Source organism: Myotis davidii, unplaced genomic scaffold (genome assembly GCF_000327345.1).
Source record: "Myotis davidii unplaced genomic scaffold, ASM32734v1 scaffold1903, whole genome shotgun sequence".
Taxonomy (NCBI): domain Eukaryota; kingdom Metazoa; phylum Chordata; class Mammalia; order Chiroptera; family Vespertilionidae; genus Myotis; species Myotis davidii.
Genome location: NW_006293911.1, coordinates 143,973 through 156,378, shown reverse-complemented (window position 1 = coordinate 156,378; position 12,406 = coordinate 143,973). Strand labels below are relative to the sequence as shown.

At 37.0% G+C, this 12,406-nt stretch overlaps 1 protein-coding gene and 1 long non-coding RNA gene across 4 annotated transcripts in view; one reads left to right on the top strand and one right to left on the bottom strand.

Moving 5' to 3' along the window:
* Positions 1–12,406, top strand: part of MASTL (microtubule associated serine/threonine kinase like) — a 44,856-nt gene that overhangs the window by 8,180 nt on the left and 24,270 nt on the right. For all 3 annotated transcript variants that reach the window (XM_006767796.2, XM_006767795.2, XM_006767797.2), the window contains exons 3-6: positions 4,005–4,144; positions 4,808–4,896; positions 8,763–8,869; positions 9,318–9,468. In XM_006767796.2, the coding sequence (XP_006767859.1) occupies positions 4,005–4,144; positions 4,808–4,896; positions 8,763–8,869; positions 9,318–9,468 (487 nt within the window). The remainder of the gene's footprint in view (positions 1–4,004; positions 4,145–4,807; positions 4,897–8,762; positions 8,870–9,317; positions 9,469–12,406) is intronic.
* LOC107183755 overlaps positions 8,626–12,406 on the bottom strand; it is an 8,314-nt gene continuing 4,533 nt past the window's right edge. The window contains exon 3 of the long non-coding RNA XR_001514565.1: positions 8,626–8,637. This is a non-coding gene — a long non-coding RNA (uncharacterized LOC107183755). The remainder of the gene's footprint in view (positions 8,638–12,406) is intronic.

Here is a 12,406-nt window from a genome sequence, read left to right as displayed (position 1 = left end):
AAAATCGCATAACAGCCGAGCATACACCCAGCAGCGCTGCTGATGCCTGAACGGTATGTGGAATAAAGTGGGCGGGCATCGGGAGGCCACTATGGCACGGGGCAAGCACTATGGGCAGTCTATCTGAAGTGTACCTGGCGTATAAGATGACCCCCCACTTGGAGGCATATTTTTCAGGGCCAAAAAATCGTCTTATACGCCGGCAAATACGGTATTATGGAAACATTTACATACGTAAAAAAATCAAAAGATTAACATAATGAACTTGATCAGCCTTTCATATAATGGTTTTTGTCATCCTTGAATTCATTGCCTGGATATATTATCTTATTAAAGCTTGAAGATGATGATTTTTACATTTCTATTATTGTTTTAGTTCTGATTAGCTAGAATTTTTCTATAAAGAACTTTCCCTTGTCATCCAAATTATTACTCTGAAATACAGCTTTTATGAGGAAAGCAGAATAAGCACTTGATTCTTTTCCTTCCTTCACCAATTTTCAGAAGAGCTACTTCCAGATATTTATAGTTTTCCTTTTAGTTTTTGTTAAGTATCTTTATAAATTCATGGAATTGTATAGATTTATAACACATAGGTTGTATCCACTGTAGCTATGTTTCAATTGTCCCATCTTAAGTGAATGGGACCCCTTTGGCTAATTATCTTTGTATACTGTCTGAGACCACAATCTAGGTGATAGTGATTATTAAATTTCATTGCCACTAGGCTATCATTCCTTTTAGGCCTTTTCAGTGGACGGACTAGGAAACACATCTTTATAGAAAGACAAAAGTATAACATGAATTTATACTGGTATTTTCAGTTCAATGGAAGGTTATTAGAATTTTTACTTAACATCTTGAAAAATATATAAATTATAAAATGTTTGGGAGAAAATTTTTGTATTTTTTTACCCGGAGAATCTGAGATCCAAATAACATTAACATAATTACTTGCTTTAACATACAATAGATGTATATCTAAAATATTTTGAGAATAACAATACCAGTATTGTTTTGCTAACAGTAGTAAAACAATTGGATTTGATTTTGGATTTCTTTGAAGTTCTTTTTGTCCTTTTGTTATACTTTCAAGTTCTGAGTTTTGATGTCACTTGAAATAATAATACCCTGTGAGAGTATGATCTAGAGCTAGGTGCATATGTTCCCCTTTTATATCAGAGATTTCTACTGAAAAGTGGGAATCTATAAAACTTCTAGAAGAAAATTTATATTAGTATTTTTATAATCATAGAATGGCACAAGATTTACTAAGTACAACATAAAATTTGCTTAAATTTTAAAAACATGTGACACTAAATACCATATACATGGTCAAATGACATGTTTGGATAAAATAGTTATTGTCCAGAAGAAAAACAGGCTAAATGTACTACTATGTAAAGAGATTTGCCAAGCTGGTATACCTCAGTGGTTGAGCATCAACCTATGAACCAGGAGGCCCTGGTTCAATTCCCAGTCAGAGTATATGCCCAGGTTGCAGGCTCTATCCCCAGTGGGGGGCATGCAGGGGTCAGCCGATCAATGATTCTCTCTCATCATTGATGTTTCTATCTCTCTCTCCCTTTCCCTTCCACTCTGAAATCCAAAAACATTTTTTTAATAAAGAGATTTTACAAAGCAATAAAAAAAGGATAAGTACCCCAGTAGAAAGTGGGCAAAGAATAGAAGTAGTTCATAGAAGAAATATAAAACACCAAAAATAATATGTAAAGATCCTACATCTCCCTGAAAATAAAGTGAACATTTAAACTGGTCTATCTTTTCTTTCTTAGATTAACAAAGATGGAAAAGATAGGTAATCACTGTTGATGAGAATATATTTCCAGTACTAGTAGGGCATATAGCACAGATTCTGTGCTTAATAAATGTTTTTAATGATTGATTTCATCAATAAATATTGACTAACTTCTATGTACCAGGGAAACTACTAACCTGAGGAGGAAAGAAATGACCTTGTTTTATGAAGTTCTTAAGTAGACAGTATTTTATAGCTTAAAACTATAGAAAATTTTGGGATAATAACCAGTATGTATAAAAGAAATAATAGAACTTTGCAACCATACACAGCAATAATGAAATGATCTGTAGTTGCATGTTGCTAAAATCACTGAATGAAAGTTTGTTGAGAAAAGGTTATTTATGTAGTTTCAAAGTATCTCCCCCAGATTAATTATTAATTGCAAAGGGGGGAAAGTACTTCTTCAGTGAAGAAATCTGGAAGTCACAACTTTAAGTGAGCAAAGATATCATCACCAGTAAAAGAACACACTGATGTTAGTTGAGTGTCTCACCTGGTGGAAGTCACGGAAAAAGACTCAACATTGCTAATGTACTATTCCTGCCCAAAATGCATAACTTGAATTGAATCATGAAAAAATAATCACATGTCATAAAAGACTGCTTCCCACTATCCCCCCTAAAAAGCTAATAACTGTTTCAGATTAAAGAATACTAAAAAAAGACATGACAACTAAATCCCATTCATGATTCTGGCTTAGGCATGAGGGATGGGGAGAAATGCTCTCAGGGATAATATTGAAATCAGAGAAATGTGAATATGGACAATATGTTAGATAATAGCATTATATTAGTGTTAAGTTCTCAGAATTATATTATGCCATAGTTAAGTGAGAACATCCTTTTTAAAAAATATATATTTTTGATTTCAGAGAGGAAGAGAGAGAGGGAGAAAAAGATAGAAAACATCAATGATGAGAGACTCATTGATAGGCTGCCTCCTGCATGTCCCACACTGGGGTTGTAGCCTGCAACCCAGGCATGTGCCCTTACCAGGAATCAACCTGTGACCTCCTAGTTCATAGGTTGATGCTCAACCACTGAGCCAGGCCAGCCGGGCTGAGAACATGCTTGTTAGCAAATACATGATGAAGAATTTAGTAGTGATGGTTCATGATATCTTCAACTTATTCTTGATTATTTAGTAAAGATTTAAAATTATACATTAATATTTGCTAATGCTGCCATATAGTTTTTTCAGTTAAACTCTTTTACCTGAATGAAATTACCTGCTTTTATGTCTATTAATAACATTAATATTTGTTATTTTGAAACATAATTATCTTAAAGGTTCGCATAAATATTATTTATTTATAGTCATATGTGGAGAGGGAAAAAGTGAATTTGGCAAACTATTTTAGAAACTATATGGTTACCTTGCTCACCAGAATATTGACTGAATCAACGAAACTTTTTGTACAAAAGTTGTAAATAAGATTCCTAAGGAATTTACAATGAAGAAGGGAGATTAGTGTAACACACAGGAAATAATTAAGGAATTATATAAGTGTATATAATTAAGAGTAGTCAGAAGGCAATTTTATGGGGGATGAGGAGAGTGGAAGGCCAAGGATCAATATCACCATGGAGGTGGGATTTATACAGACACATGGATAGGTTACTAAGGTTGGAATAAGTACAAGGGCCAGGAAAAAGGGAGGAGACCATTTGCTAACCAGTTATGATCCTTTGTTATTGTATTTTGTTAATACTAAGACTTTATTGATTCAAAAATTCAAAAAAAAACAACTATATGGTAGCCCTAGCCAGTTTGGCTCAGTAGATAGAAAGTCAGCCTGCGGACTGAAGGGTCCCGGATTCGATTCTGGTCAAGGACACATACCCAGGTTGCAGGCTTAATCCCCAGTTGACTATGAGTTTAATTCATTCCGAGACCGAGCTCGTTAACTCCAATTACTCTATCAACTCAATGCAAAAAATTGGCCAAGAGACAGCTGGTATCTCAAAAAACTCGTTAGTCGTGACACTCGTAAGTCAGGGCCCCACTGTATATGGTAACATGACCAAACCTGGTATAAATGCAGACTGAGTGGTACCATACTAAACTATGGTTCTTCATAGAGAACCATACTAAAAATATGTAACTGTGATGCTCAAATAATATAAATTTTAATGTAATCATATTGGTTTTATTTTCCAACATTTATGCTCCTTTCTGATAGCTAATGGAATATCTTATTGGTGGAGATGTGAAATCTCTCCTACATATATATGGTTATTTTGATGAAAAGATGGCTGTGAAATATATTTCTGAAGTGGCACTGGCTCTAGATTACCTTCATAGACACGGAATCATTCACAGGTAAAAACTGACTTTTCTGTGGACTATTACTTAAAAACACAAATAATCAAATTATGTTTTAAATATTTGCATAATCATTTGCCCATATATCCAGGTTATCTAAAGTCTATTATTGACATGTGAAATTAACGGGTTCCATCAGTTCTCCCTTCGTCTCCTTGTGTTTTTAATAATATGTTCCTTTGATCATGAATGTACCACTTTATTATAATAAATATTGAATTGTGTTTTTTTCCAATCCTTTACCACCATACAAAATTACCGTATTTTATAATCCCAGCTGATTTACGGTGGGCAAAGAAATTCAGGTTTAGTGGTTCTGCTCTATGAAAGCTTGTTATTAACCTCCTTGAAAGAAGTAAATAGGATTTTGACCTAGCTTGAGATTTATTTTATCTAATGACATTGATTTCATTTATGAACTATCTAATGAATGATGCAAAAGATAACCATTAAATTAGTTTTCTTTGTTATAGATTCATATATACAAAAGGTTGTTTGCTTTTTAGACTTTTCTGTAGTTTCAAAGTCACCAATGAGTGCCTTATTTTAAAGGAAATAAATAGGGTTAGAGACTTCTGTAACTTTTCTTCCCCTCAAGAAAACTCTAACATCAATACTAGCTCTCTTTTAATCATATCCTATTATTTTCTGTATTTGCAGGGATTTGAAACCAGACAATATGCTTATTTCTAATGAAGGTCATATTAAATTAACTGATTTTGGCCTTTCCAAGGTTACTTTGAATAGAGGTAAGAAAAATAGCAGGTAAGTACCTTTTTTAAAATCCAACAAATTTTAGCCCTGGCCAGGTAGCTCAGTTGGTTGGAGCTTCGTCCCATATACCAAAATGTTGCGGGTTCGATTCAGTTAGGACACTAGGTTTGGGTTTGATCCCCAATTAAGACCCCTACAGGAGGCCACCTTTTGATATTTCTTTCTCTCTTCCTCTTCTCTCTCTCTCTCTCTCTCTCTCTCTCTCTCTCTCTCTTCCCTTCCCTCTCTCTAAAATGAATAAAAAACATATCCTTGCCCTAGCTAGTTTTGCTCAGTGGATAGCGCATTGGCCTGCGAACTGAAGAGGTTTGATTCCAGTCAAGGGCACATGCCCAGGTTGCAGGCTCGATCCCCAGTTGGGAGTGTACAGGAGGCAGCCTATCAGTGATTCTCATCATTGATGTTTCTCTCCTCTCTTCCTCTCTGAAATAAATAAAAATATATTTTTTTAAAAACACATATCCTCAGGTGAGGAGTAAAAAGAAAATCCAACAAATTTTAGACACCTCATTTCATTAACTTACACTTTTTTATAATTATTTGTTCTGAAATAGACTGGAAAGATGTAATGGTACCTTTCAATTAAAGATGAAAAATATGCCAAAACCGGTTTGGCTCAGTGGATAGAGCGTCGGCCTGCGGACTGAAGGGTCCCAGGTTCGATTCCGGTCAAGGGCATGTACCTTGGTTGTGGGCATATCCCCAGTAGGGGATGTGCAGGAGGCAGCTGATCAATGTTTCTCTCTCATCGATGTTTCTAACTCTCTATCTCTCTCCCTTCCTCTCTGTAAAAAATCAATAAAATATATTGAAAAAAATAAAAATAAATAAAGATGAAAAATATAATTATTTTTAAGTCCTCAAAGGTCCTTGAAGATCTTTAGATCTTCAAAGAGAAACTCACAATTTCTGGGGTTTTCTTTACTTTTTACCTCTACTGAAACTGATTCTGACCAATTAAACATCAGTAAAATTCCTAAAATAACTATAACATGGTGAACAGTTAATAGCTAAAGAACTTATCCAAATATATTTGACCAACAATAAGACCTTATTAAACAAGGGGTAAAGAAAATGAAAATACAAATCACACACACACTAAAAATAATAAATGAATCGTTTTACACTATTAAACTAGCAACAAAAAAAGGAGAAATTATTGCTTTATCAATATGAGGTGTAAATGGCCCTAGCCAGTTTTGCTCAGTGGCTAGAGCATCAGATCCTGGAGTGAAGGGTCCTGGTTTCAATTCCGGTCAAGGGTATGTACCTCAGTTGCCGAGAGCATGCAGTGTTTCTCTCTCCCTGTCTAGTCCCCTCCCTTCCGCTTTCTCTCTAAAATTCAATGGAAAAATATCCTCAGGTGATGATTAACAAATACACATATACTAAGGAAATTAATTAGAAGAAATATTTTAATATCGCTATTCGTCCTTTTCTATAGTAGAAATGTCAACCAAATTCACAATAGACAATGACAGATAGAAACATGCACGTGTAATTGGCTGCAGTGAGAGCTTTTATATGTATCGCGCATGTGCTAGTTAATTTAGCCTTTTATGTATATAGATAAACTTGCTTAATTAGACCTGCTTTCTGATTTGGCTAAACATTTTTCAGCCCAGTAGAAAATAGGATTCCACTGAGTCTCCTATCTACCTACCCCAGGACTTCTGTGAGGATCAAATGAGATGAGGCACGTGAAAATGCTTCATAAACATTTGGTTGAACTATAAAATGTTTGCACCTGACTATAAAGCAGGTCAGGTTTCTGAGCTGAAGAAACTTCAAGGAGGCTAATCGCTAGGGAGAGGAAACTGGACGTTGCTATGTGGCATCATTACCCAGCGCCCACAATTATCGTTTCTGGGCTGGGCTGGGCTGTAGGCCACATTTTGTGCCATGGGGTCTTAGTAGCGTTGGCTGCAATTTTGTGGGATGTCGCTCTGGGATGGTGGCAGGGTCTGTGTTCCACTTAGGGAAGCCAAATGTTGTTTTGTTGGTGCCAGATCTGTGGTGTCGTTTATTTTTAAATGGCCAGTGCGCATCATGGCAGCTCCTGCGTTGCGCACCTGCCCGCTGGTGGTCATTGCACATCATAGCTACTGATCAGAGGGAAGGGCGGACACTTAATCTTTTAAATGAAATTTGTTACATTCAAATTTTCAGTCAATTTTTAAAAGTCTTATATCCCGTGCAAAGTTATATCCTAAACTTCTCTTACCATTTTTGACATATCTACACTAATAAAAGACAAAGATGCTAATTGACCATACCTTCACTACGCCCATCAGCCCATCAGGAGAGTATGCAAATTAACCCAACAAAGATGGCTGTTAAATTTGCATACTGCAGATGGGGCAGCACAGCATGAGCCACCGCCCGCCCGCCACCATCCGGGCCTGCCATCTGCGACCCGGGGAGGCGGGGCAGGCACCGAGGGATCAGGCCTGCCATCTGCCACCTGGGGAGCAGGCCTAAGCCAGCAGGTTGTTATCTCCCGAGGAGTCCCAAACTGTGAGAGGGCATAGGTTGGGCTGAAGGAGTCCATCCCTCCCGCCCCCGCCAGTGCAAATTACTGTGCACCAGGCCTCTAGTCCTATATAATAAAAGCCTAATATGCAAATCGACTGAACGGCAGAATGACCGGTCACTATGATGTGCACTGACCACCAGGGGGTAGGCCAGGGGTGGGCAAATTTTTTGACTCGAGGGCCACAATGGGTTCTTAAACTGGACTGGAGGGCCAGAAAAAAAAGCATGGATGGAGTGTTTGTGTGAACTAATATAAATTCAAAGTAAACATCATTACATAAAAGGGTACGGTCTTTTTTTTTTTTTAGTTTTATTCATTTCAAACGGACCGGATACGGCCCACGGGTCGTAATTTGCTCACGGCTGGGGTAGACGCTTAACACAGGAGCTGCCCCGAGCCCGCAGGCCCCAGGTCAGCCAAGGTGGGTGCCAGTGGGGGCCCCCGATCGCCCCGCTGGTCACTCCACAGATGGGCCCTGGTTGCCAGTAAGGTCTAGGTTCCCTACTCATGCACAAATTTCATGCACCGGTCCTTAGTCAAGAAATAATATATTACGTGTGGGTGTTGAATTATTTTATTTTATAGTGTTATATAAAGATCTGTGTTAATTTCTATCTTGACCTATATTTGCATATTTTAATTAACATGAAAGGCCCATAATTTGTATTAATTCCTTAAATAGATTCTGATATTGAAATTTAATTTATATTCCTACTATCTTTTGATTTCTTAGTTTTGCTTACCACCACCTTTTCTAATATTTTATTTATCAAGAATTATTTTGTTGCCAGTTAGATAACACTCTTGTTTAGTGACTGAGTACTCCCTGAAAAGCTAAGACTTTTTGTCATTACACTGAATTTTAGTCATTCCAGAGCAAGACTGTTTTATCAGACTAATGATTTCAATCAGTTGCTTAGTTTTTTTATGTTTGCTCTATGGCAGTGGTCGGCAAACTCATTAGTCAACGGAGCCAAATATCAACAGTACAATGATTGAAATTTCTTTTGAGAGCCAAATTTTTTAAACTTAAACTACATAAGTAGGTACATTGTTATTAACTTAATTAGGGTACTGCTAAGGCTTAGGAAGAGCCACACTCAAGGGGCCAAAGAGCCTCATGTGGCTCGCAAGCCACAGTTTGCCAACCACGGCTCTATGGCATCTGGCTTTCCTGTGTCTGGCACAAGCCAATTGGTAGATAATTTAATGTGGAAAGAGGGGCATAGTTCAGGACATATGATTATAGACTTAGTCAATGACAGTTAAAGTTTTTAAAAATTTCATATACTTTTCTTTCCATAGATATCAATATGATGGATATCCTTATAACACCATCAATGGCTAAACCTAGGCAAGATTATTCAAGAACCCCAGGACAAATATTATCTCTCATCAGCTCTTTGGGATTTGTAAGTACTTGATAAGAAAAAAATCACATAACATGGCCTTTCATGATTGCCATTTAAAATATAAAATATTTTTCTTTTTAAATAAACAATCAAAAATAATGTAAGTAACCCTAGCAGGTTTGGCTCAGTGGATAGAGCATCAGCCTGTGGACTGAAGGGTCCCAGGTTCAATTCCGGTCAGGGGCATAGGCCCAGGTGGCAGGCTTGATCCCCAGTAGGGGGCATGCAGGAGGCAGCCAAGCAATGATTTTCTTTTATCATTGATGTTTCTCTCTTTCTCTCCCTTCCTTTTTGAAATCAATAAAAATATGTGGTTTTTTTTAATTAAGTATCAAGCATGTGAGGTTACTCTGAGAATTAATCTACGTAGGTCTATGCACTTACCAGTAGGTGGTGTTTTTGTGACGATAAATATTAACATTTATATTTGTCTTTCTCTTTTTAATAGCACCCACCAGTTGAAGAAGAAAGTCAAGACTCTGCAAATATTCTTTCAGCCCATGTATCTGAAACATCACAGCTTTCTCAAGGACAAATTTGTCCTATGTCTGTAGAACAAAAGGACAGTACTCCTTATTCTAGCAAACTACTAAAATCATGTGAGTATAAAAGAAAAAAGTTTACTTCTAATATCAATTTAGCAATAAAAAAATACAAATATTTGAATACTCTGTGGCATGCCTGTATGTCATTGTGTAGACACTACTTCTGACAGGGATTGTTGCAGTTGTTTAAGTCAACAGAACAGAAATTCTAGCTAATGAGATCATCTTAATTATCTATAGCATTAGAATGACCATTGGGTAGATTTCACTATATTGGGTCTATGGAAATCTTATATAGAGAAGATGTAGTACCTGTAATATTGTTATGTGTTTGTAAAATTTCTGAAAGATTTTTTAAATAAAATAGTCAAAGAAAAGTTATAATTTTTTAAGTAGCATACAATAAAATACAAAGCCAAGTTCTAGAAGAGGTAAGTGGGACACTTGACATTTATATGGTACTTAACATCACTCTTTATTACTTGGCAATTTAGTTCTCCGCACTCATGTTCTTCATCTTGGGAGTGTGAATAACAGAGTGTTAGTTGCTTTCATGGATGTTACCTCATTTTTAATTTGTTCCTCAAGAAATCTGTACATGTATAGAACATATACTGTTATCTTCTTTTTGCAAATGAGAAAGCTAATATTCTTTTAAATATATTTTATTGATTTTTTTTTTTTTTTTACAGAGGGGAAGGGAGAGAGATAGAGAGTCAGAAACATCGATGAGAGAGAAACATCGACCAGCTGCCTCCTGCACATCTCCTACTGGGGATGTGCCCACAACCCAGGTACATGCCCTTGACCGGAATCGAACCTGGGACCTTTCGGTCTGCCGGCCGATGCTCTATCCACTGAGCCAAACCGGTTTTGGCATGAGAAAGCTAATATTTGAAAACACTTAGTCACACACTAGTAAAGTGGTAAGCTGAGTCCTGGTTGCAAATACAATTTTCTCTTCACTTGTCCTTTCCTCCAAATTACTGAATCTTGTTTAATCTGTCAAAACCCACTGTAAAAATGAAAATGCCTGAAATACATATATATAGGTTCGATAAACAAAGACTGATAAAATACCAGGTGTACCGGTTGATAATGTGGATTTTTTTCAATATGATGGAGTTAACACATATGCTGATATATATGCAATTTGATATGTAATTTTGTATTGACAAGCTTCAAAACTTCATATGTCAAATTTTCTGAAGATGTTAACATCATTGATATTTTTACGCTTAAAAATGTGGAATTTCGTGCCAAAAAAGCATTTGCCAGAAGTTTTAATTCATTATTTTTAAGAAAAGTGCTGCTGAAAGTTATTGTATACTTCGGGAAGCTTATGATGAACATGCTCCATCTCAAGATGCTTGTGAACGCTGGTTAAAACGCTTTAAAAGTGATGATTTCGATGTGAAAGACAAAGAACGTCCAGGTCAATTTGAACCACGCTTTGGTTGTAAAATGACCGGAATGGGCCAGAAGACACGGCAAAGTAATTTTGCTTCATGATAAAGCACCATCACACACTTAAAAACCAGTTAAAGACACATTAAAAGATCTTGCTTGGGAAGTATTTACCCACCCGCCGTATTCACCAGACCTTGCTCCTTCAGATTACCACTTGTTCTGATCGATGGCACACGCACTTTCTGAGCAGCACTTCAAAGCGTACGAAGAAGTGGAAAATTGGGTCTCTGAATGGTTTGCCTCAAAACAAGAAAAGTCCTATTGGGAGGGTATCCTCCACAAATTACCTAAACATGGGGAAATCTGTAGCTAGCTATGGACATTACCTTGAATAAAGCACTTTTGATGTTTCTCTTGAAATTATCATGTTTTCTTTGATTACAAAATCCGCATTAACCGGTACACCTGGTATATAATATGCTAATGTTATTTTATAGCCTTAGTCTTAAGAAAAAATAATTGTAACTCCCCTAGTCATTCTTTAGTCAGAATTAGATAGCTGCAAAGCACTGTGCTATGAATATAAAGATGGATAAAAGATATCCTTGCCTCAGAAGGAATTATACTTTTGTGGTGATTATAGGTATAAAATGGTAACAATAACAATTAAATAAATGTCACAGAGGCATACTTTTATTCCAAACAGAAAGTGACAAATACTAACTTGGAAAATCAGGAATGGTTCTAAATAAAGATATAGCAATGGCCACGCTAGACTCAGAAAGAGGAACTTAATAACTCCAAGTATAGTGGAAAAGAGCATTTCAGATAGAAACACTAGCATGAGCAAAGGCATGGACACATGGAAGTATATTCCACCTTCACACCATAGGGACTTACTGTATTATGTGAGAACTAGAGGCGTGGTGCATGAATTTGTGCACAGGTGGGGTCCCTCAGCCTGGCCAGTGATTGAGGCCTATGGGGGGGAGGGGCTGCAGGAGGTTGGCCAGCGGCGGGGATGGGGAGGGCCCACAGGAGGTTGGCTGTGGGAGTGCACTAACCACCAAGGAGTGGCTCCTGCATTGAGTGTCTGCTCCCTGGTGGTCAGTGCGCATCATAGCACTGGTCGACAAGTTGTTCAGTCTTAACGGTTGCTTAGGCTTTTATATATAGAGACTAGTGGCCCGGTGCACGAAATTCATGCACATTGAAAGGGAATTAATTAGAGGAACATAATTTGGTCTCACTGTCTAATATCAACAATATCTGAGCATAAGGCAGTCCGCGTTTCTGAAATTCAATGACATGAATTTTAGCTATTACTTTGCCAAATAAATGGAATTTACAGATATCATTTAAAAGAGCATTCAGCTTAATATTAAAAACTCTGGCTACCAAGTCAGGTCTGTTTTCAACTTTTTGCCAGCGTTGTAAATTGTTTGCAATATCTGCCCATTTGGGGTTGCATGTCATGGTTATGAATAAATTGGGCTTGCCATACCTCATTACAATTGCCATAGCATCCTGATATCATGGCTGCATATTTCTGGGACTACCCTCAGAAGATGATGGAAGTCTT